This window comes from Balaenoptera musculus, chromosome 20 (genome assembly GCF_009873245.2).
Source record: "Balaenoptera musculus isolate JJ_BM4_2016_0621 chromosome 20, mBalMus1.pri.v3, whole genome shotgun sequence".
In the NCBI taxonomy this organism is placed as follows: Eukaryota; Metazoa; Chordata; class Mammalia; order Artiodactyla; family Balaenopteridae; genus Balaenoptera; species Balaenoptera musculus.
In genome coordinates this window covers 25,697,970-25,723,912 of record NC_045804.1, presented here as the reverse complement: position 1 = coordinate 25,723,912, position 25,943 = coordinate 25,697,970, and the positions used below count along the sequence as shown (strand labels likewise).

The window sequence follows — 25,943 nt, the reverse complement described above, 5'->3', positions numbered from 1 at the left end:
TGGGGTCTTTTTCCAGTAGCCGTCTCTTCCTCTGGAGGAGTGAAGAGAAGAGATCTAGGGAAGGATTTGAGGGCAGAACCGGTGTCGCTGGTGGCAGTCGGGGTGCTTGAAGCACGCAGCTGCGGCGAGAAGAACCAGCTTTCTAACGGTGGCTCCCTCCACCCTGGACAGAGGGTCTGCGAACCTGGGGCCATGACCCACACGGGCTTTGTCCATGCTCCTGTGATACCAGGGGGAGACCACCAGCATCCTGATGTTTCCCAGCAACTGGTTGTTTTAATGCAGACGGTATCCTATTAGCGTAATTCCCTTTTTGTGTGTGTGTGAGCAAAATTTCAAAAAGCAAAGGAAACTGAGAAAGCAAGAACATTATTTGGTGGTTATGTAGTCCCAGTGGACAGTCCAACCCTTTTCACTCCCCACCCCCAAATTCAAGGTGGAGCTGAGAGGGGTTTTAAGCTTCAGTTTCTGAAATCATTATTGACACTCTCTGACATCAATTTCTCCTTTCTTTGTCTTAATTTTTACTGTCTCCTGGAGCTCTTCTGAGACAGAATCTACACAGGCAAGGGGAGTTGTGGCGAGACAGAGGGTGAAGGAACCCTATTTTAGACCAACCGTGTTTCACAGAAAGCTGGCTCCAGGTCCTGAAGCATGAGGATGGGGGAGGGGATGTGGGGGGAAAGGCCAAAAGCGTGGTACACCGGAGTCCAGCCCCTGGGGGAAGTGCAGACTCACCGGCTGACCCCTCAGCCGGGCTCGTGGAAAGGACAGGCAGAGAAGTTTAGAAAGGCAAAGAAGTTAACGATGTTTGGCCGTCTGGGGACTTATCAGTGGGTCGGGGTCAGGGGGGGGGCCGAGGCGACATGCTTGGGCAGACAGGGCCCGGGTTGGAGCTGCACAGGTGAGGAGGCTGACCCCACCCGGGACGTGGCGGCTGGCTGGGCTAGGGGACAGTCCACCCCGGAGCCTCCAGGTGGGAGGAACGGGGTAGCTGGTGAAATATCAACCCCTTCTGGGTTCTGAAGGGGGGAAGCCATTCCTCGGAGGTCATGGCCTAGAAGAGCTGGGAGGCCGCTACCCCTTCCTCCCCGCATCCTGAGGTTCACTTCCAAACCCTTTGAATCCCCAACCCCTGGCCTTTGGGACTGTGCAAGTCTGTGAGTTTACTCCGCCTCCTGGCTCCTTCTCCCCAAGGGTACAGAAGAGTCGCTCAGCTAGGTTGGGGGTGGGTGGGTGGGTGGGGGGAGGTGAGCAGAAATCTCTAGCCATTGGACAGGGATGCACCAGACAAGCCAGGAAAGTCTTAAAGTAAACTGGGGGTGAGGTGGGGCGGATTATGAGAACCCCCTCTCCAGAGCCCTCAATTCTGACAGCGACTGGGGCTGGGGAGCGCCCCTCGGAGTCCTCCCACGCTTGAGCGAGCATCCGGGCCTAGCGGGCGGGCTTGGGAGGAAGGGCCGGGTCGCTAGAGGGATTCCTGGGAGGCTGGGGAGTCACAGAGGCAAGTTATTGGCAGGGCTGTGTGGGGTTTCCAAGGCTGGATTTCCTCACCCTCTGCCGTGCTCGGGGCCGTTGGCTGGGGGCCGGGCTCGTGTGCCTCCCTGCGGTGAATCAGGCTTCTGACCTCAGCGCCATCCCGGCCACACTCCAGAGGGTAAACATCCTCTCCACTTTGAAAACTGGTGGGACAAGAAAGCGAAGGGGTGGCTGGGAGAGGGAGGGAGGAAAGGAGAGAGACTGAGAGGAGGGAAGGTTCTGAAATCCTCTCTCTCTTTCTCCTGCCAAGAATCCAGTGGCGGCCTTTCTGGAGGGTAGCCTTGCTGCCTGCTCGAGGCTGAAGAAGGAGCATCCCATGGGGCATTGTTTCTCTCCAGCTAGATGAAGAATTGGTTCTCTAGGGCCTCAGCAACGGGACTTTGAAAATGGTTCCAGCCTTGGGGGATGGGGGGAGCAGGAAAGGGCTGGCAGGTACCAGCTGGATTCCCATCCCTCAAAGGACATCCTTCTGAAGGGACACTGGGCGTCTGTGAAAGGTTAAGGGCACATACACAACAAGAGGAAATCCTCACTCTTTGGGGAGGGACTTAGTCACTAAACTTTAAGAACATAGTTACTATGACTATCATTTTTAATGTTGAAGATGATGTGGAGGGAGCCTGTTTTGACTTTCAATTCAAAGTCATTCTTGGGCCATGGGCGGAGTAGAGAGAAGCTGTGAGGTCAAACAGATCCGGCGTAGACCCGGGGATCCCTCTCCCCACCAGCTTCAGCAAGAGTCTTCATCCCCCTGAGCATAGCCTTCTCGGCTGTAAAAGAGGGATGATACTAACAGCTACAGTGTTGATGCTGGAATCATATCAACTCGGTGTAGCCCAGGACTTTGTGTCGGCAAAAATGTGCCACCAGCCTCAGCTTCCTCTCAGGCCTTGCTAAGGCCCCAATTACATGAGTCCCAGAAAAACCCTCAGCCACTTGCCCTCCGTCCAGTCCCAGCCGAGGGACTAGAATGACTGAGAAGTGAATTAAAGGAAAAGTAACATCCAACTCCACTCTTCCCCACAGCCCCCAGAGAGGAAGGAAGGAAGGAAGGAAGGAAGGAAGGAAAGAAAAAGGGAGGAGGGAGGGAGGAAGGAAGAAAGCAAGGAAGGAAGGAAAGGAGGGAGGGAGGGAAAGGGAGAGAGCTCAGTTCCCTTTCTTCTGGCGCCCAGGCTGTAGCCCACCACACCAAGAGAACCAATGGCTCTGGGAAGAGACAGATGCTAGTAAATCACAGCTACCATGGGCAGAGACACCCCTAAGAGCCTGTGTTTTACTCCGAGGATGAAAATAAGTCAGGAGAACAGCCAGGCTGAAAGCTCTTCTTGGGTTTAGGACATCAGAAGACCTTCCTTGAAACTTCTCTAGAGTATCTATAACTTGGATGTAACTAAGCCCAGTTCTGTAAGGCTGAGGTTGCCCATTCCCACCCTGTCGTCATGGGAGTCCTTATGGGAGCAGCAACGGAACGGAGGTGACCACGCTGGAATGCCGAGCTCTGTTCCCTGCGTGGGAACACTAGATCTAAACACTAGAAACTAATTCCAAGCATGAAGTGTAAGTTCAAGCAATGGTGGTCCAGGAGTCCAAGGTCTCCCCTGGCTTTGGAGACATGGACTGTTCAATCTTGAATCTGACACATATTGGTTTACTCCGCTTCTCAGGCTCAGTTTTCTCATCTGTAAATGAGGATAGTAGCCCCCTTATCAGGTGGTTTGGGGGATAATAAAGCTCGTTATGTGCTTTGCCCCACGGTCTGGAACATAATATTTGTTAAATAAACAGCAGCGATGCGTACTGATTCGGATTCTCAAGTCCATACCGGAGGAAGCCAATTTCACGCCCCTGGGGCGTCGACTTTACTTCTCCGGCTTTGTGGGGCGAAGCCGGGAGAGGAGCGAGAGGGCAGCGCTTGGTAACCGGCTTTCCGGCCCTGCCATGAGCTTTTTCAGCGGGAGCTCAGGCACAGCTCCCCCAACCTCTGTCCTACTTCCAGCGCCGACAGATCCTCCTCCGACCCCGCTGGGGCGAAGGCCTGGCTTCTCTGCGGGGAGCGCTTTTGCCCGCCCGGTCCGGCGCCGGGGACGGGATGCGCTCGGCCGGACAGCGCGCGTGAGGCGCGGTGTCGCGGAAGCAGGCTGGGAGTAATGGTCCACCCGCGATTTTTCCCCGCTGGGGAGTGCGGGGCTCAGCGCCCCGAGTCAGCCGTACTGCTTGGGTTGCTTGGAACCGCGCTTCGGGTCTGGGTGGTGGGGAGCGAGGTTTTTACTCCGCGTGTCCTAATCTCCAGTTACCGGCAAATTCGCCCTGATGCGCCTTTCCGGGGCCGCACCTTCTCCAACAGAAGCTCCAAACCAGCTCCGCACAGACCTCGCTCTCTCCTGGGGACGGCCAGCCCCACTCTGCCTTCTAAGTCTTCTCTCCAGAGAAGGGGATGGAGGACTTGCTCCAAGCACGCCCTCCACCTCCACTTTCCCGGGCCCCTTCTGACAATGGCTTTTCCCTGCAGGGTCCCCAGAAGAAGAGCAAATGAAAATGTTAGGGGGGAAAGGACTGGTTATAGGGTCCGAGTCCAATGAACGATTTCTCTTTCTTCCTCCTGTCCCTCCTTCCCCTCAAACAGTCATGTTGGAAAAATAATCAGGAAATTTCAAATAACCAGGAAATCTGCTGAGGAATGGGGACCCAGAAGGGAACAGCCAACCCAACAGCTGGCTTTTCTTTTCTCAATAGGAGCCCAGTCCCTGCATTAGATATGAATATAGCTACTGTGCAACCCTCCGTGAAATATAAATTTCCCAACCAGGTGGCAAGGGATATGAATTTTCATTGGGCCCTAGAGACACCAAGAGGCTGCAAGTCAGAAGAGGGTCTATTCAGACGATGTCCAAACACAACCAAATTTTAACATGAAAACCAGAGATCTTGATTCAGATCTTTCCTGTTTAAATAAGGGGTGGGGGTCAGAAACACTATTGAAATAACCAAATAACTGAAATATCTGTAAACAATATTTTTCATCTCACTGGGCCTCCGTTTGTGTTGGTGGGTGTGGCAGACAGAATCAGGGAGGTCAGCTAGCTGTTTCCTGGTATAAAAACAAAAAGAATCCCCTCTCCCTCCTTTGAGCGGCTGCTCATTTTCTCAGAAATGGAAAGAAAGAACTCAAGTTCCGTTTAGAGTGTGGGAGCTCTGCCAGTGATGGAACTGGGAACTGACATGGGAGAGTTTGGGGTGGAAAGGCAGAGGGGATGAGAAGTGCAGCAGACACTGAGTCAGAGGCCCTGAGACAAAGTCCAGGCTCTTTGTCTTTGATGTCTCCTAGCCTCAGTTTTCTCATCTGCAAGATGGGGATAATACTGATCTACAAGATTGCTGTGAAGAATAAACAAAGTAATACATGTGAACATGCTTGATCATTATCAGACTTTCCTTGGCCTGTGCCAAATTCAAAGGGGATCATAGCAAGGAGAGCAAGGGTCCAGCTTGTGCCCCAGCCTGGGGATGGATATGAGTGTCCCCATGGCTACTTGATGCCCTGACACCTGGGTTTGGCTGGCTCAGTCTCACCCTCTACCAGATCCAAGGGGAAGTGAGAGTCCGTCACAGCGGGCTGCCTCAACTCCTGTTTGCTTTGGCCACGTTGTGATGGCCCTGCTTGGTTTGCCAGCAGGATTTGGGTGTTTGCTCTCCCGCCTGGCATGACTGAGGAGGCAGCGGGCATTCTGCTCCCAATTATCATGCTGACCAATGTCGCTCACAGCAAGGGAACCTCAGTGCCTGCTTGGACTTCCTGCTGCTTCCGCCCCTTTCTCAGATGGGCAGGGTCCCTTTTTATTATCATTCCTAAGACTTCTAGGCTTGGGGAAGCAGGGTGTTAGAGAGACACCATAGTCTTTCCCTTTAAAATGGCTGATGACTGGATAAAGAAGATGTGGTACATATATACAATGGAATATTACTCAGCCATAACAAGGAATGAAATTGGGTCATTTGTAGAGACGTGGATGGATCTAGAGACTGTCATACGGAGTGAAGTAAGTCAGAAAGAGAAAAACAAATATTGTATATTAACGCATATATGTGGAACCTAGAAAAATGGTACAGATGAACCGGTTTGCAGGGCAGAAATAGAGACACAGATGTAGAGAACAAACGTATGGACACCAAGGGGGGAAAGTGGAGGGGGGGTGGTGGTGGTGGGATGAACTGGGAGATTAGGATTGACATGTATACACTGATATGTATAAAACGGATAACTAATGAGAACCTACTGTATAAAAAAATAAAATTCAAAAATTCAAAAAATAAAATGAAATGGCTGCCCAAGTAGTACACACTCAAGAATTAAGAGGAGCCAGGATAAGCCAGCAAAAGAAACCAGACAGAGAGCTGAAGACACCAAGCACCAAATCTAGATTTTTAAAATTAAATCCTAGATTTTGCTTTCTTTCCTCATGCTTTTTGGGGACAGTAGATGTTCAGGAGTAAAGAAGAAGAGGGGGCTTGATGAAGGCCAGCCCAGACCAGTCCGGGCCCGTGGTTCGGGAGAGTCATGGCGGAAGCATGATTAGTAGGTGCCTGGCGGGAAAAACACATGCTCAGAACAATCCCCTCCCACCTCAAGGCAGCTCCTGGAGCTTCTCACCACCTCTCCAGCACACAGCATGTTCTCAGGAGACGTGAAATACCCTCCACAGGACACATGGCCTGATCGGCTTTCCCAGGCTGCTGGTTAATAACAAGAGTCATGGCTGGAGAATGCAAAATAATTGAAAGCAATGCTTAGTAAATTGCAGTTTCAAGGTCTTCATTGCCTTCCTAACAATTTGCAAAACCCGTTTTATTGCTTTTTTAGATTCCTTGAGTTGAAATGCCACTGTGTGCTGTAATTAAGCTAAGTGATATGCCAGCTGTAAATACAAGGGTTGTGAATGATTACATTCGGCTCATGTAATCAGTCAGTATGGGTGGGGGAGGACGCTGGAACAGCTGCCAATCTGCCTGCCTCACACTCCCTGCCAGGGTGGAGGGGAAAACTGGAATCTGAAGTGGTTCTTTTAAGGCTAGGGAGAGCTACCCAGCCTGTCTGAGGTGGGCTGGGGCTGTCCAGTGGGATGAGCCAGGTAAGTGGTTCCCAAACTTGGCTGTGCCTCTGGACCCTCTGAGGGAGCTTTCTAAATCCAGGTCAACAACCCCCCTCACCCCAGCCAGACTCACTAATTTCGTGTGATGGGTGGGGGCACAAAGATCTTTTAAGCTGCCTGGAGAACCTACCCAGTTCTGAGCCTGGAGAACCTACCCAGTTCTGAGCCTGGAGAACCTACCCAGTCCAACATGGCTACATTTAACAACTTTGTCTTTAGGAAATCACTTTTGTATTTGGAAATGTTTCCTTCAGTGCTGCTCTTTTAAATCCATCTGGAGACAGAAACTCATCCACCTGCTTTATGAAACAATTATCCTGATCTCCATCCCCCAAAGCTCCTTCTCCCAAAATTCCTATTTTCTTTCAAGGGACTCAGTTCTTTTGAAGCCATCTTTCTTGTTCTCTTTTCCTTTTCCCCTCCATTCATTCAGCTGCTATGTCCAAGCTCCACAGTGTTTTTCTCACCTGTCTCCCTTTCTTTCCCACAGTCAGCCATCCTGATAGGGGCTGCAAGGGCTTGAAATCTGGGTCATCGTATGAGCCTCCTAATCTCTCTCCCACCTTCGTTCTCTTCCCTTGCCAATCAACCATTCTACCATCTACTACGAGATTCACCTTTCTAACACTTAATAAAGTCTCTCTTCCATTCAAAAACCTTCAGTGATTTCCCACTGCCCACTGAATTAGGTCAACACCTCCCAGGATAACATTTTAGACTCTTCACGATATCAGTTCATTCCGCAAGTATTTACCGAATCCAATTATGTCCTAAGCACCAGGCTGAAAGCAGGGGATACAAAGAAGTAAAGACATGGTACAGTGCAGTGGAGAGATAGCCACACAAACAAGTTCACCATCATGAAGGGTACAATAATGACAACATAAACAAAGAGCACCTGGGTCTCCAATGTCTTCTTTTAAACTATCTTTCTATCGTCATCTCCCAATTTTCCTTTCTGATCCAGCCAAATTGGACTAGACCTTACTTCTTAATCATGTTCAGGGTTGTTTTTATTTTCTTCCAGGGCTTTATACCTCAGTCCCACACCTCATATACACTTTTAAAAATCCTATTTATAGGGAGAAGATATATGTAGATGATATATACAGTAAGTGGTTAATATCCAAAATATATAAAGAAATAGCACACAACTCAATAGGAAATATTTTTTTAAAAGCCAAACAATCCAATTTAAAAAATGAGCAGAGGACCTGAATAGCCATTTTTCCAAAAAAGACATACAGATGGCCGACAAATGAAAAGATGCTCAACATCACTAATCATCAGGGAAATGCAAATAAAAACCACAATGAGAGATCACCTCACACCTGTCGGAATCCCTACTATCAAAAAAGATAACAAATAACAAGTGTTGGTGAGGATGTGGAGAAAAGGGAATCCTTGTGCACTGTTGATGGGAACATAAACTGGTGCAGCAACTATGGAGAACAGTGCAGAGGTCACTCAAAAAATTAAAAGTAGAACTACCATATGATCCAGAAATTCCACTTCTGGGTATTTATACAAAGAAAATGAAAACACTAATTAGAAAAGATATATGCACCCCTATGTTCATTGCAGCATTATTTAGAATAGAACAGTTATGGAAGCAACCCAAGTGTCCATCGATAGACAATGGATGAAGAAGATGTGGTATACATACACAATGGAATATTACCTAGCCATAAAAAGGAATGAAATTTTGCCATTTGTGGCAACATGGATAGTTCTAGAGAGTATTATGCTAGGCGAAATAAGTCAGACAAAGACAAATACCAAATTTTTTTGCTTATATGTAGACTAAAAAACAAAACAAATGAACAAACAAAATAAAACAGAAACAGACTCATACTGGTGTTCACCAGAGGGGAGGAAGTTGGGCTAAATAGGTGAAGGGGATTAAGAGACACAAACTTCCAGTTATAAAATAAATAAATCACAGGGATGTAATGTACAGCATAGAGTATGTAGTTAATAATATTGTAATAACTTTGTCTGGTGACAGATGGTTACTACATTTATGGTGGTGATCAATTCATAATGTGTGTAAACATTGAACCACTATGTTGTACACCTGAAACTGATATAATATTGTATGTCAACTATATACATCAATTTTTAAAAAATGTTTTGCTTTGTTTTTTGCCACACATGCACGGCATGCAGAACTTCCCCAACCAGGGGTTGAACCCATGCCCCCTAAGTCCTAAAAAAAATTTTTGTAGAAGAAAGGGATTTGAACCTAAATTTTTTTGAACCTGAATTTTTATACAAAATTTCTTGCAATGGCAAATAAATCATCACTGAAATGGGAAACTTTTTTACATTAAAAATCTTTTTAATAAAAAAAGTCCATTTATCTTTTTCTGTCACCTCAAATATCACCTCTTCTATTGAAGCAGACTTGATCCTCGCAGCTGGGTGTGAGAGCGTTTCCTTCTCATCCACCGATGCTCTTTTTCAGTGGCACTTAACTCAGGCTAGTTGTCCGTGGACCTGTCTTACCCCACCGCACACTCCATGGAGGCAAGGACCACCACAAGCATTTTTTGTCCCCCATGAGCATTCAGCAGACAGCTGCTCTGCGTAGCCCCATGGCTGAGTAGGCAGGAGGTGGGTGGGGCTAGAAAGGCAGCCTACTATTTTGCCTTCTCATTGGACAACCCAGAGCCGTTACAGTCTCTATAGGCAGGACCAGCTACCTAATTTGGTGGGCCCAGTGCAAAATGAAAATACAGGACTCCTCATTGAAAACTTATTCAGAATTTCAAGATGGTAACAGCAGAGCATTAAACCAAACGCAAGGCCCTTCCTAGTGTGGAGCCCTGTGTGACTGCACAGACTGCGTGCCCAGGAAGCTGACCCTGTCTCTAGGATCAAAATTGTCCCTTAGAAAGGCAAATAATTCTGACTTCACCTTATTAAGAGACTTCCTTTTTATCAGCTCAGGAACCTTGACTGGCTGGTGACTAGGGAGAAAAGGGGAAAGATACAGAGCTTCCAGGAAGCCCCATTTCAGCAAGTCTTACATCTTTTGTCTGGGCCAGACTATGACCTATGGCAATCTAATAGTGACAATGGCATCAGGAAAGGGCTGGTGAAAGGGGGTGAGGTGACAATTAAGCTTTTACTAGCCTGCCCAGTGGTAACCAGGGCTTCCTTCTTCTGGTATTCAGGTGGGCCTTGAATTACTACTAAAAAGAACCCTCTACCAGGAGTCCTTGATAATCAGGCTTAGGTCGGGATAAAGGTGGTGTGTCTTTGTGTGTGTTTCACAGCTGGGCACAAATGGCTAGAGCCTAACTTCTCCATTCAGTATCTTGGATAATTAAAGTCTTTTGCCTGAAGGGTACTGTAGGCTTCAAGTATCTCAGAATCCCCTGACATCCTTGAGGCCAGAAATTCATCCCATTGGGAATACATCAAGCAAAGTGAGTCAACACTGCAAAGCAGATGCTTGACTTCAGACCTCACCCTTCTTCCTCCTCTCCTGCTCCATACTCCTCCTCTAAAGCTCATCCCAGAGATCTAACTCAGGAAGAGCAAGTGAGGCAAAAATCTTGGCTCACATTCCTGGAGAGGGTAGAGAATGAACTGGCAGACAAACTGAGATGTTACACCTGGAGTCTAGCCAGGCCCTATGCTGGCCAGAGACATGGCAGCCATGGTGCCCCCAAAAGGGCCACCTCAGGCTGCAGGCTCCCAGCAAGGCGGACAAGGCTTATGGAAGACCACTCATCCAAAAAAATTCTTCAAAGCCTCCTGACACATTTGGAGCTCTCTTAATGAGAGGTGCTCAGAACTCTCTCTCCCACCCGCCCCTTCCCATTCTCACTCCGGATCAGGCTCCTCATCCTGGCATGGAGCATGGCAGTTTATTTGATTAACGCACACTTGAGGGGAAGAGGCATCATTTCTGCAGGTCAATGGAAGAAACACCTGCAGACAGGGTACTCTCACCTCACCTCTGTCTTCATCAGCAATTTGAGTTAGGCTGGTAAGGGAGATAGCCAGAAGATGTTTGCGCACTGAGGTCCTGGCATGGGAGGAGATCTGGTCTTTACCTGATGAAGCTACAACCGCCTCAACTCCCTTACTCAGGGGTCAGAGTTCTCCATCAAGCTTAGCCCTTTGTCTTTTCTCTCTGGAGCTGAAGACAAACTGACACTGGCCTGTTGGTGCCCTGAGGGCTTTGGACTCCTGGAAATTGTGAGTCCTTCTCTGCAGCACTCCTCCCTTCGTGTTGCTCTATCCTTGGGAGTGTTCTGGATGACAGTGCTATGTGAGGGACCCATAGGAATGTCACTAGTGGGGCAACTGGGGTGTGTCCTGGGCAGCACCAGTAACTCCCAGAAGTCATGGTCCTCCAGCACTGTAAGCTAACTGGGGAGGGGGGGGGCGGGCACAAAAGGCAAGGCTATTAGCCTCAGGGTGCTAATGGGAGGTAGTCATAAGACCAGGATGTCTAGACGAGGAAATAAAACTCAGTTGCTTCTATGGGCATTGTAGACACTGTAGGAAGAAACAAATCATTTCCTGGGAGTAAGAGGAAGAAAGGGACACAATGGCAGAGATCCAGTCTGATTCTGGAAAGAAAAAAAAAAAAGATTTTTCTTAGATTTTCCTTTAAAATGGCTTCTAGAATATTCAAGCCAATTAACTCATCATCACCTTTCCTATCTAATGGGTCAGGAGGCACTCAGGTGATTCACATCCACAGTAACCAGAAACTTTATTTTTTTTTAACATCTTTATTGGAGTATAATTGTTTTACAATGTTGTGTTAGTTTCTGATGTATAACAAAGTGAATCAGCTGTATGTATACATATATCCCCATATCCCCTCCCTCTTGAGCCTCCCTCCCACCCTCCCTATCCCACCCCTCTAGGTGGTCACAAAGCACCGAGCTGATCTCCTATACAACATTCATCTTCCTGCATCCTTACAGCCCCAAACATTTGCTATGGATCATTTAAAAGCTGGCCACAGATAACAAGTGGTAGCAGTTAAGAGTACAAACTTAGCTCTTGGTATCTATGTGCCCTTGGGCACGTTACTTAACTTCTCTAAACCTTGGTTTCCTCATTTGAAAAAAGAGAATAACAACAGTACTTACCACAAAGTGTTGCTTTGAGGATTGAGATACTGTATGCAAAGCTTTTAGTGCACCAAAAGCAAGTGTCCAGAGTGCTGGACTTAATACCATCAGCACAGTATCATCATCACCATCAACATCATCGTCATCATCATTGCAGCTACCAGTTATTCAGTAGGGTGCCAGGCACCCTGCTTTAGCAAGCTTTAACTCATCCTTAAAATCCTACAAAATGGCCTATTTATCCCCTAAATAAGTGGCCCACTCACTATGAAAGTGGATCCCAAGGAAGGATGATGAGATTATAGAGATTTAAGCAGAAAAATGGAGGAAATTGTCAGGGCTCCATTCCTCACATGGGTCAGGATGGGATCTAAGTTCATGGCAGAGTGGTAAAGAGGAAGAAATATCAGGCTATGTTGTCCAGAGCCCACCACTCGTGTGAGTTTGGGCAAACCATTGAATGTCCCCGAAGCTTGATTCTCTTCATCTGCAATTTGAGGATAAAGTAATAATGTCTGCCTTGCCAAACTCACAGCACTGACCTGAGGATTATATGAGATACGGTACATAAACTTGATGTGTGGAAGGTTTGATTATTACACCTACCAAGAAAGCCCATGATCCATAATTTGGACTTCTGCTCTGCTCTTTCCCTCTTTCATTCAACCATTATTTATTATGCAGAAGCCCTATTCTCACACCACATCCTGCTCCATTTGTAAATCAATGTGTTGATAGGCATTCTGCTGTACATAATCAGACTTGTATGTGTCAGTCCTTTGCGGTCTGGCTAGTTGGGAATTTTTAGAAGCCATTATTTGATCTAAAAGCAGAGGACCAGCTCTGAGATCTGGTGACTCCACATGGTATTCTAGGAAGCCCTGCTTGGCCTTGGCCATCACTGCTTCCTACAGAAATACCTTCACTAAAGAGCCATTTATTATTCCCTCAGCTCTAACTGAAGCCTAATATTAAAAATGCCATTTGAAAGAACAATAGTGTAGCTTTAAGAGCTTGAGGGCTGGGAATCAGCAACATCTGACTCAAATCCTTTCTCCACCACTTAAAGCTGTGGAACCTTCTGAATGTTAAGCCTTATGCTCTTTGAGCCCCAGTTTTTTCTTTTCTAAAGTGCACAGTTATGATTAGAATTAAATTAGATAAAAAATATATATATTTAGAGGCGTGCTGGCACCTAGAGAGTAAGCTACCAAAAAAAGGGTAAATTTTACCATCATTAATATTCATTAGAAAACATGTCAATACCTTCAGCCATTAACCACCATGGATGGTAGTAAGTCTATGATAGCAAGTGACCACATGACAAACTGCTCTTAGAAATTAGAGGCAGGGAAAGAAGTCTCCCCTAAAGAATCACCTATTTACTAGATGAGTAAACTTATCTTTACTCATTTAGGAGAAAATATCGAAACCTTCTCTGCCTACAAAATCCCAGAGCTTTGCATGGAATCTGAACCCAAGCTGACTTTGCTAAAGAATGGCATGAAGAAGCAGCATCCCGTGTCAGAGCTGTTCGCCAAGGTTCCACTGAGGGGGAAGCTGTCCTTGTTCCCAGCTCACTACAACCCAAAGCTGGTGCTGAGTGACCGGTCATGTGAGTGCCAGTGTGTACAGGGATGTCCAAGAGCTCAGTGTGGGGTGGGGGTGGGAGGATGAGCCCCTGCCTTTAGAGAGACCCCAGTGTGATGGTGGAGGCATAGTCCATGTCCTTAAGGAGTCTCTATTCTGACTGGGGAGACAACAAAGTCCAAAACAGAATGCTATGTTTGGCTTTTTCTGTCCAGAGCCAAATTCAATGGTCATTACAGGAAGCACTTTATCACATCCTTTCAATATAATTATCTCTTCCCTTTCCCTGTGTGGCTTCTGATCATTAAAACTTCATTTTAACAGTCATATTAAATACAAGTTTTTATTGTAATCTGCTACATGATCCCTCTTTTTAAAAGTAGGAACATAAATAACTTAAAATTCTGGAAAATTATGAACCGAAGATAGTGGGGGTACGTTTGAGCCCCATCAGGATTGGGGAGTTTTGTTCCTATAACAGGCCCACAGGTCAGGCCTGGCCGTCACAGGTTCCTCTGCCCAGGCCTGGGTCTAAACACAGGACAGTCTTCACTACCACACCTGAGATACTTCCTTGAAAGGCAAATTCTCAGTGGCCTGTCCCAAATCTCTTGTGTCAGGATTTCCAGAGGTGTGGCCTTGGAAACTACAGGCTTAATAAGGAGCCCCATATGATTCATATCATCTGGGAAGTTTGGGAAACACCAGGCCCAGTTTTTCTCTGATGGTGGTAAGAGGACCAACAGAATCACCTAGAGGAGTTCCTTAAAATGCAGATTCCTGGGCCCCCAGTAGGACCTACTGAATCAGAATTTCCAGGAGCAGGCCTTGGAATATGCATTTTTATGAGCACCCAAAGTGATCCCTATGGGCTGATGTTCACTCGCCAGCCCTTCTGCAGTGTGAGCTACAGGTCACGAGGGGGCCAGGTCAGACTGTCTGGTCACAGTCTGCTTTAGGTGGCAGGAGTGAGGGAGATGATTAAAATGTATCTCCTTCCATAAGCAGCCAAGCAGCACAGATCCCTCCACCGCAGGCAATACTACGTTGTAGAGTTCTCCTAAGTTTTTACATATCACCTTCTTTTAGAAGCACTAACTTTCTGACAAAGGGCTCCCTTGCTATCTCTTTGGTCCTTTTACACAGTGGAATCAAAGCTTAAGGGTCTTTGTTTCCAGATCTTCTCAGGCGCCACTATCCTGTTGTTCCGTGCCCTCAGTACACTCCATCACAGGGCCAGCTCTCAGGGCAAGTGACCTGGACCTAGGCCAGGCTGGCAGAGCACGAAAGGTGTGGAAATCAACCCCTCACGGTTGGCATGGTTCTACTTATGGGACCGGCATTAGCGACTGTCTCAATTTCAGCCATGAGTGGAAGACAAGGCTAAGTGTACCTAAAGCAGTGGGGCCGGATCAGTCATAGCAGAAATATACATTGCAAGGGGGTCACATTTTGACTGAGGTTAAGTCTTAATTGTCTACTTACCTGTATGTATTTATGAATCCATCAGTCCACCTACCTACCCAACATTCTAGAAGTAGATGTATAGTGCCTGCCAATGCATCAGACACATGAAGGGAATATGGATGGGCCTACCTAGTTCCTCTCACATCCTCTTTGGCCAGAGGTCAGGCAGTGGCTGTATGCTTCCTGATCCTGTATACACCGGTCTCGCACAGCACCTGTATGGCTTCTACCAGGCCTCGGATCCAGTCGGGCTGCAGTGGCAACCACCAGCAGGTCATTCAGGGAAACAGCATGGCTGTGAGAATTCTGCAAGAGGAGGAGGGAGGGCACATCCAGCTGCCTCTTCTCGCCAGAGCTTCGGCTGCAGAAGTAGCACTCCTGGGGCAGGGAGGGGTTTTCTGGAAAGGCAAAGGCATTGGCATCATCAGTCTGTGCTGCTGGACTCAGCACAAATTCCTGGCGAAGGCCACCTCCCACTAGGGTCTCCCACTGAAAACTGGCGGAAGCTGCTGAATCAGAATCAGCCACTGTGCCTTTCCTCCAAACAGTTTCTCTTCCCTGTTTTTTTTTTTTTCAAACTTACCGCCCCCAACTTGTACAGGCTCAGCTGAATGGGCCTCATCTGAATGAGAACAGGAAAGATTGAAGAGGGTACTTAGACACAGCTCTACTTTTATCATTTTTTTGCTTTCCCAATAAGACTAGAAACCCCCTAAGAACAAAAACTATGTCTCCTCCATCAGACTGGGGTCTCCCTGAAGGCAGGGGCTACAGTCCCCCTCAGACAGGGCACTCCCCAAGATTAGGACAGGTTCTGTTGGTTTCTCCATCCCCTAAGCTCTTCGCACATCCCTGTACACTGGCACTCACGTGACTTGTCACTCAGCACCAGCTCTGGGTTGTAGTGAGCTGGGAACAAGGACAGCTTCTCCCTCAGTGGAACCTTGGCGAACAGCTCTGACACGGGATGCTGCTTCTTCATGCCATTCTTTAGCAAAGTCCAGCTTGGGTTCAGACTCCTTGAGAAGCTCTGGGATTTTGTAGGCAGAGAATTGTTTGATAATTTTTCCTGGATGAGGTGCCGAGGCATCTGCTGCTGCTTGCATTTAAAGGAGGCCATCCTGTCCATCTCTGAGCTACTGCACTCAGAGCTGGTTCCCATGGTCACCCCTAGCAGAGACTGGGGGGTGTCTGAGACCTGGGTGGTGGATTCTGGGAAGGTTTCTACTGAGGTTAGAGGCTGAAAAAGAAAATGGTCCAAAATGAGATTGTGGAAAGCAAAGGGCTCCCTCCTATGCCATTTTTAATTAAAACAAACAGATGAAGAGCTGAGTTCATGAGCAGCAAGAAAGATTTTGGTTAGAACAGTTTCTTAACCATGAACTGGTTAAACACTAGGGCAGAAGATGGTGGGGAGTGTCCACAGAGTTTCCTCTGGAGGTCTTTAAACATGAGATAGATTTTAAACCGTGGAGACTGGTAATCAGAGAAATAGGTATTATTTCACAGCTATTAGACTGGCAAAAATTAGAAAGCTGGATATCAGTGTTGGTGGGAAGGCGGGTGGGATGGGTGTCTCATGCACTGCTGATGAGAATGTAGGCTGGTCCAGCCATTCTGGTGAACCATCTAGAAATACTTGGTTAGATAAGACTGCAAATACCCTGTGACCCAGCAATTCTGCTCCTAGCTATATATGCTAAATAAGTTATTAGATTGCTCCTTTTAATCAAGTACACCAAGGTTCCCAGCAACATTATTCACAATAGCCAAAAGTGGACACAACCCAAATGTCCACCAACAAATGAATGGATAAAAAAAATGTGGTATATACACACAATGGAATATTATTTAGCCTTAAAAAGGAAGGAAATTCTGATACACGCTACAACATAAATGAACTTTGAACACATTATGCTAACTGAAATAAACCAGACACAGAAGTACAAATATTGTATGATTCTATTTATATGAGCTACCTAGAGTCCTGATACAGAAAGTACAACAGAGAGGAACAAAATAAGGCAGGAAAGATATCTGAAGAAATAATGGAGAGAAACTTCTCAAATATGGTGGAAGACATCAATTTACAAAACCAATAAGCTCAAGAATTCTAAATAGGATAAATACAAATAAAACTACATCATATTGCATTTCAAATTGCTGAAATTCAGAGATAAAGAGAGCAGCCGGAGAAACATGACACATTACATACATGGGACAATGATATGAATACAGTTAATTTCTCATTAAAAAAGAAAAAGAAGAAGAATATCAGAAGAACTGGAACAGCATTTTTAAAGTGCTTCAAGAATAATGTTAACCCAGAATTCTAGGTCCAACAAAAATCTCCTTCAAAATTAAGGCTTTTAAATAGAGACATTTTCAGATAAACAAAAACAGAAAATTCATCACCAATATACAGATGTGCACTACAATAAATACTAGTAATGTATGTTAGTACAAAAGAGAGAATAAGTTTCCCATATTTAAAATTAAGTACAACGTTACCTCTAAGTAGATTCTGACAAGCTGAAGATGAATATTGCAATCCATAGAGTAACACTCCCCAAAAAAGGCAAAAAGTTATAAGTAAAAAGATGACGGAGAAATTAAAACTAACAAATACTCACTTTTTGATTAATCCAAAAGAAGGCAGAAAAGGAGGAACACGGGGAAAAAGCAGAAATAGAAAAGATGTATAGAAAACAAACAGAATTTCAGCCCTAAATCGTATTAATAACTACATTAAATGAAAATGGAGTAAACACTCCAATTATAAGGCAGATGTTGTCACACTGGATAAGAAAGCAAGACCCACTTATGTCTGTGTATAAGAGAAATCCTTTTTTTTTTTTTTTTTTGAGAAATCCTTTAAATATAATGAGAAAAGTGAGTTGAAATTAAAAGAATTTTTTAAAAAAGATATACCATGCAAACACTAACCATAACCAGCTGGAGTGGTTATATTAATATCAAACAAAATAAATTCTAGGACAAGGAGTATTACCTGGGATAAAGAAGATTTTATCATTTCATGATGATAAAAGGGTCACTACATCAAAAAGACAAAATAATTAAAATGTGTACCTAATAAAAGAGCTTCAAAACACATGAAACAAAAACTGACAGAACAAAAGGTAGAAATAAACAAATCCACAATTGGGGTTGAGATTTTAACATCCATCTCTCAGCAACTGATATAAAAAGTAGAAACCAAATCAGTCTAGATATGGAAAATCGGAGTGACGTTGTCAACCAAAGTGATCTAATTGATTCACAGAACACTATACTCAGCAACTGTAGAACACACATTCTTTTCAAGTGCACATGAAACATTCATCAAGATAAATCATTTGCTGGGCCGTAAAAGAAGTCTTGATAAATTTTAACAAAGCATTTCTACTAATCGCAAAGGAATTAAATTAGAAATTAATAACCATAAGATATTTAGAAAATTCCTAAATATTAAAAAATTAAACAATATACTTCTAGATCACCCATGGAACAAAAATGAAATCACAAGGAAATTAGGAAATATTTCAAACAATGATAATAAAAATGCAGCATATCAAAATTTGTGGTATGCAGATAAACTAGTGTTTACAGGGAAATTTATAGTGCTAAACACATAGAAAGGAAGAAAGGCTTACAATAAATAATCCAACTTTCTACTTTAAAAGGCTGGAAAATGGTGATCGAATTAAACTAAAAGCTAGTAGAAAAAAAAGGAAATAATAAAGATAATACTGGAAAGCAATGAAATAGAAAATAAACCATAGAGAAAATTAACAAAGCCTAAAGTTGGTTCTTTACTTAATAAAATGGATAAGCCCATAGTAAGATCAAGATAAAAAAAAGAGGAAATAGAAATTGCTTTTATCATCCATGAAAGAGGGGATATCACTACGGATCATGCAGACATCAAAGGGATAAGGAAATTTAAAACAATGAGAAGGGACAGTAGTCTTGGCTCTAGCTGAGATGGATTAAGCATACTGCATCTGTCTCTCTCACTGACTGTTCCTATAAAACCTGCACAGAATGCATGCATAGAGTAGCTATCCGACAATTCTGAAAAATAAACAGTAGCAGGCAGATTGAGGAAGATGAGAATTCAAAGTACCAGCAAGTGAGCAGTGAGTCTACTGTTTTCCCTCCAGTATCCCCTGACCTGAACTCAAGGCAATTCAAAACTCAAAAGTGGCTACTGGGGAGTAGACAGGGAAAGCTCTACGAGAAGCCCTATAGCTGTGGCTCAAAGACCTTTTTTTCTTCTTTTCTTTTCTCCGCTCTCTGTACCCCCATGTCCATGATGAAATCCTGAGGTGGATTTCGGTAATTAATAGAACTCAGTGATTAACAGAACTAGTGCACAGAAAATTAATAAGAATATAGAAGAACTGAACAACATCAGCAACCAAATAGATCTAATTGACTCACTACCCAACAGCAGCAAAATAGACATTCTTTTGAAGTGCACGTGAAACATTCTCCAAAAGAGAACATATTCTGAGTCATAACATAAACTTTAACGAATTTAAAAGAACTGAAATCATATAAAGTATGTTCTCTGACGATATGGAATTAAAGTAGAAATCAGTAACAGAAAAACACCAGGAAAATCTCCCAACAACTGAAAATTAAACAACACATTTCTCAATTGCCAAGATATGGAAGCAACCTAAGTATCCATCAACAGACGAATGAATAAAGAAGATGTGGTCTATATTTACAATGGAATATTACTTAGCTATAAAAAAAATGAAATTTTGCCATTTGCAGTAACATGGATGGACTTAGAGGACATTCGGCTAAGTGAAATAAGTCAGACAGGGAAAGACAAATACTGTACGATATCACTTATATGTAGACTCTAAAAAATACAACAAACTAGTGGATATAAAAAAAAAAAAAGAAGCAGATTCACAGATATAGAGAATAAACTAGTGGTTACCAGTGGGGAGAGGGAAGGGGTGAGGGGCAATATAGGGGTAGGGGATTAAGAAGTACAAACTATTCGTTACAAAATAAGCTACAAGGATGTATTGCACAACATGGGGAATATAGCCAATATTTTACAATAACAATAAATGGAGTATAACCTTTAAAAACTGTGAATCACTATATTGCATACCTGTAATTTATATAATATTGTGCAGCAACTATACTTCAATAAAAATAAAATTTTTTAAATTAAAAAAAAACCCCTATATTTCTAAATAACCCATGGGTCATAAAGAAAATCTCAAGTGAAATTATAAAATATTTTGGACTAAATGAAAATGAAAACATATCAAAATTTGTGGTATCTAGCTAAAGTTGTTCTTAGAAATTTATAGCATTAAATGTTTATATTAGGGAAGAAGGTCTTAATCAACATTCTAAGCTTCCACCATAAGAAATTAGAAAAAAGAAAAGAAAAATAATCCAAAGCAAGCAGAACATAAGTATTAATAAGGGCAGAAATCAGTGAAATAAAAAATTGGAAAATAATAGAAAAAAAATGAAACAAAAACCCAGTTCTTCAAAAAGAATTAACTGATAAACTCCTAGCAACACTTACCAAGAAAAAAAAGAGAGTGAAAGAACAAACAAATTACCCATATCAGGAATGAAAGAGAGGGTATCACTACAAACTCTGCAGACATTACAAGGATAATAGGGAGCTACTATAAATGACTCTTCACATATAAATCCAACAACTTAGATAAAATGGACCGATACCTCAAAAACCACAAACCACCAAAACGCACTCAAAATAAAATACATAACATTAAAGAAATTGAAATGTAGTTTAAAATATTCCAGAAAAGAAATCTCCAGGCCAAGATAATTTTACTGGAGAACTCTAACTGAATATTTAATTAAGAAATAATGACAATTCTACACAATCTCTTCCAGAAAACAGAAGAGGAGGGAACACTTCCCAATTTATTTTATGGAGCTAACAGACCAAAAAAAAAAAAAAAAGAAAAAGAAGAAAAAAAAACCCTATAAACTAACATCTCTTATGAACACAGACATAAAAATCCTCAACAAAACATTAGCAAGTTGAATCCAGCAATACATAAAAAGAACAATGCATCATGGCTAAGTGGGGTTTATTCCAGGAATGTAAGACTGGCTCAAGATAAAAAATTAATCAATGTTGGGACTTCCCTGGCAGTCCTCTGCACTTTCACTGCAGGGGGCATGGGTTTGATCCCCGGTCCAGGAACTAAGATCCTGCACGTCATGAGGTGTGGCCAAAAAAGAAAAAGAAAAAGAAAAAGAATCAATGTAATCCACCATATTAACAGTCTAAAGTGGAAAAACTATATGATACTATCAACTGATACCAAAAAAGCACTTGACAAAGTTCAACATCCATTCATGATTAAAAACAACTCTCAGCAAACTAGGAATAGAAGTGAACATCTTCAACCTAGTAAAGAATATCTACAAAAACCCTGCAGCTAACATCATACTTAATGATAAAAGACTGGAATGTTTCCCCTTTAAGACTGGAAACAGGGCAAGGATATCTATTCTCTCCACTCCTGTTCAACACTGTACTAGAAATCCTAGCCAGGCCATAAGGTAAGAAAAAGAAATAAAAGGCATAAAGATTGGAAAGAAGGAAGTAAAAACTATCTTTATTTGAAGATGACATACTTGTTTGATGAAAATCCTACAGAATCAACAACAAAAATCCTTACTAGAATTTATAAGTCACCCAAGTAATTCAATGAGAAAGGAAAGTCTTTCAATAAATAGTGTAGTAACTAGATGTGCATATGGGGAAAAAAACCTAGTGCCCATCACCTAGCACAGTCAAAAGTTAATTTGAAACGGATCATGGAACTATACACAAAGCTAAAGCTATAAAGCTTTTAGAAAAAACCTAGGAGAATATCTTTGTGACCTGAGAGTGCATGAAAATTTCTTATATAGAACACAGAAAGCAAAAACCATAAAAGAAAAATTGATAAGCTTCATCAAAATTAAGTTTTTTCACTAATCAAAAAACACTATCAAGAAAAAGAATAGGCAAGTTTCCAGACTATATAAAGCATTCCTACAACACAATAGTAAAAACATAAATAATCCCATTTCTTAAAAGGGAGGAAGGCAAAAACTTGAACAGACTCTCCATAAAGAAACATACAAGAATGACCAATAAGCATTTGACAAAGTGCTTGACATGCTTAATCATCAGAGAAATGCAAATTTAAACCGCAATAAGAAATCACAACATAGTCATTAGAGTGGCTAAAATTTAAAAGACAGATAGCACCAAATGTTGACAAACGTGGAGCAATTGGTACTTTCATTCATTGTTGGCTGAAATGTACAAAAGATACAATCACTTTAAATAAAGACTTTGGAGTTTCTTATAAAGTTATACATAGATCTACCCTTTGACCTAGTACTCCTTCTAGGTAATTATCCAAGAGAAATGAAAACTATGTCTGCAAAAAGACTTGTACAGGAATGTTCATAAGAGCTTTAATCACAATAGCAATAAAAAATAAAAACTGGGAACAACCCAAATATCCATCAACAGGAGAATGATAAAAAAACCTTGCAGTGTATTTGTACAATGGAACACAATTCAGCAATAAAGAAGAACAAACAACTGATATACCCAACAACATGAATGAATCTCACAGATACAATACTGAACTAAAGAAGTCAAACTCAAAAGAGTATATACTATAATATTCCATTTGCACAAAATTCTAGAATAGGCAAGACTACTCTAAGATGGAAAAAGTCAGAGTCAGGATAGTGGATCCCTTGGGGAGGGATGCAGGGAGCAGGAGGGTAATTGCCTAGGAATGGGCAGGAGGGAACTTTGGGGAAATATCAGAAAGCTCTATATTGTGATAGGGATATGGATTACACAGGTGTATTTATTTGTCAGAATTGTACAGTTAAGATTTTAGCATTTGAATGCATGTAACTTTAATCTTAAAAAAAGAAAAAGTGGGGTTCAATAAGAAAAAAAATAGGACATAGAATGAGATAAATAACCCAATCACATTCAAACAGATTTTAAATGCATGTATTTAAAAAAATCCCTTCTTGGGACTTCCCTGGCAGTCCAGTGGTTAAGACTCCCGTGTTTCCACTGCAGGGGGCGCGGGTTAGATCCCTGCTCGGGGAACTAAGATCCTGCATGCCACACAGCGTGACCAAAAATTTTTTTTAAATAAAAATTACAAAAAAATTTAGAAATCCCTTCTTTACAAGGAAACAAACTAACAAAAGATGGTGGATAGATGAATGAGAGGTGAGCACAGGGATAAAGGGACAAGTAAATAAACAAAACAGTCAAAGGCTTTGAATGAACCAAGTATGATACAACATCCCGAACCAATGATTTTGATTAAATCAACATGAAATCCAAAAAAGAAAAAAAAATAATGAATTGTTGTTAGCTGCCCTATTTTTTTAATCTCTTTAGTGTTAAGTAGTACTGCTTTAAGCCTTAGGTTAATGCAAAAAGAACAAGGGCAGTCTTAAGAAGTTGTTATATTAAAATAATAGCTAATGCGTACTGACTCCTGTGTGATAAACACCACTCGTGGATCCACTTTCGTGGATCCTTTCATTTAATCCTCACAATGATCCGCTGGTAGGTACTATTATGAAAACACCATTTTTTAGATGGGGAAATTGAGGCTTAGGGAGATTAGAGTGACTAGATGGGAGTCATAATATATAATAAAAGGAGACCCCAGGATCTAAACATTGGCAGCCAGATTCCCCAAAGTATACTCTTTACTCATTATTATTACTTTAAAATTTTATTTATTTTTGGCTGCGTTGGGTCTTCGGTGCTGCACGCGGGCTTTCCCTAGTTGTGGCAAGCGGGGGCTACTCTTTGTTGAGGTGTGTGGGCTTCTCCTTGCAGTGGCTTCTCTTGCTGCGGAGCACAGGCTCTAGGCATGCAGGCTTCAGTACTTGTGGCTCACATAAACCCACATAATGTAAAACTTACCATCATAACCATTTTTAAGCGTACAGTATAGTAGTGTTAACTATGTGCACACTGTTGTGCAACACATCTCTAGAACTTTTTTAACTTGCAAAACTGAAACTTATACCCATTAAACATCCTTTTGTTTCTGCCTCTCCACAGCCCCTGGCAACCACCCTTCTACCTTTTGTTTCTAAGAGTTTGACTACTCTAGATACCTCATATAGGTGGAATCATGCAGTATTTGTCTTTTCGTGACTGGCTGATTTCACTTTGGAGAAATGTCTATTTAAGCCTCTACCCATTTTTTAATCGGGTTGTTTTGTTGCTGTTGTCATTGTGAGTTGTAAGAGTTCTTTATATATTCTGGATATTAACCCCTTATCAGATATATGGTTGGCAAATGTTTTCTCCCATTCCACAGGTTGCTTTTTCATTTTGTTGACTGTTTAAGTCTGATGTAGTCCCACTTATCTACTTTTGCTTCTCTTGCCTGTGGGGTTGGTGTCATATCCAAGAAATCATTGCCAAATCCAACGTGATGAAGCTCCAAAGCATACTCTCGTAAAGGTGTTTATCAAACCGCGGTTGCAAACCTACCAGTAGGTCAGGAAATTAATTTAGTGGACTGTAACGGGTATTTTTAAAGGAATAGAATGAGTCACTATATGCAGTGTGGCTAAGCACTGTTTTAGAAACTTTTCTCCAGTTGTATGTGTGTGTATGTGACGGACTATGAAATAAAATGAATTTCTACTATGGGCTATGGTTAGAAATTTGAAAAACATTGCACTACTCTACACTGCACTCGGACCAAGCAAAGACCCAACAACGCGGAAGATTTTCCAGTAGTTATAGTAGAGTCATCACATAGCTCTTGGTGGGCCTAAGTATGATGAACACAAAAGAACCTGTGTTAGCATTGCTGGTACTACATTCATGTGGCAACTTAGTTTCTAGAAAAATAGAAAATCAACTGTCATATTAAATTAATATTTTATGCAAATTTTATTGGTGCTACTTGTTTTGTTTTGCAGTTGCATAAGAGCTATATCGGTGTAAAGACTTTATATCTGGTTTTATGCTTGTATATATTTATACAAATAATTTAAGTTTACAATTGGAATCTAAAAGAGCTTTCTTTCTTTCAAAAGGTGTCCGTACAACAATGGAGTTTGAAAAACACTGTTTAGGTCGTGGACTGGGTTCAACAATATCCCCCCCAGGGCTTCCCTGGTGGCGCAGTGGTTGAGAATCTGCCTGCCAATGCAGGGGACACGGGTTCGAGCCCTGGTCTGGGAAGACCCCACATGCCGCGGAGCGACTAGGCCCGTGAGCCACAGTTGCTGAGCCTGCGCATCTGGAGCCTGTGCTCCGCAACAAGAGAGGCCGCGATAGTGAAATGCCCGCGCATTGCAATGAAGAGTGGCCCCCGCTTGCCGCAACTAGAGAAAGCCGTCGCATAGAAACGAAGACCCAACACAGCCATAAATAAATAAATTAATAAAATAAAATAAAATAAAATAAAAAGAATATGCTCTTTAAAAAAAAAAAAAAAAACAATATCCTCCCCAAAATTCATGTACACCCACAGCCTCAGAACGTGACCTTATTTGGAAATAGGATCTTTGCAGATCTCAAGTTAAAATAAGCTCATATTGGATTAGGGTGAGCCCTAAATCCAATGACTGGTGTCCTTGTAAAGCCATGTGAAGAAACACAGAGGAGAAGCACCGGAAGAAGTCCATGTGATGACAGGGGCAGAGATTGGAGTTATGCTGCCACAAGCCAAGGAATGCCAAGGATTGCCAGCAACCACTAGAATCTAGCAAGAAGCAAGGAAGGATCCTCCCTAGAGAGCCCTCACATGGAGCATGGCAACACCTTGTTTTCAGATCTCTAGCCTCCAGAACTGTGAGAGGATAGATTCGTGTTTCAAGCCACCAAGTTTATGGTAATTTGTTACAGCAGCCCTACAGAAACTAACACAACAGGTGATAACCTGCCCAAAAGAGGGGATGCATAAGACGGCCTTTCTAAAAGCCCTAAAGGTATAGGTCTAGACTCCTAACAGTATGCCATTCCACAACTTGGGCTTCACAAGTGGGGAAATCGAGGCCCAGAGAGGGT

At 42.9% G+C, this 25,943-nt stretch overlaps 1 protein-coding gene across 1 annotated transcript in view; it reads right to left on the bottom strand.

Annotated features, from left to right (window-relative positions):
• Positions 1 to 10,986: 10,986 nt before the first annotated feature.
• Positions 10,987 to 25,943, bottom strand: part of TTLL6 (tubulin tyrosine ligase like 6) — a 37,929-nt gene continuing 22,972 nt past the window's right edge. Inside the window, 3 exon segments of the mRNA XM_036837753.1 lie at positions 10,987 to 11,275; positions 14,975 to 15,243; positions 15,716 to 16,085. Coding sequence (XP_036693648.1) covers positions 14,975 to 15,243; positions 15,716 to 16,085 — 639 coding nt within the window. The 3' untranslated portion in view covers positions 10,987 to 11,275.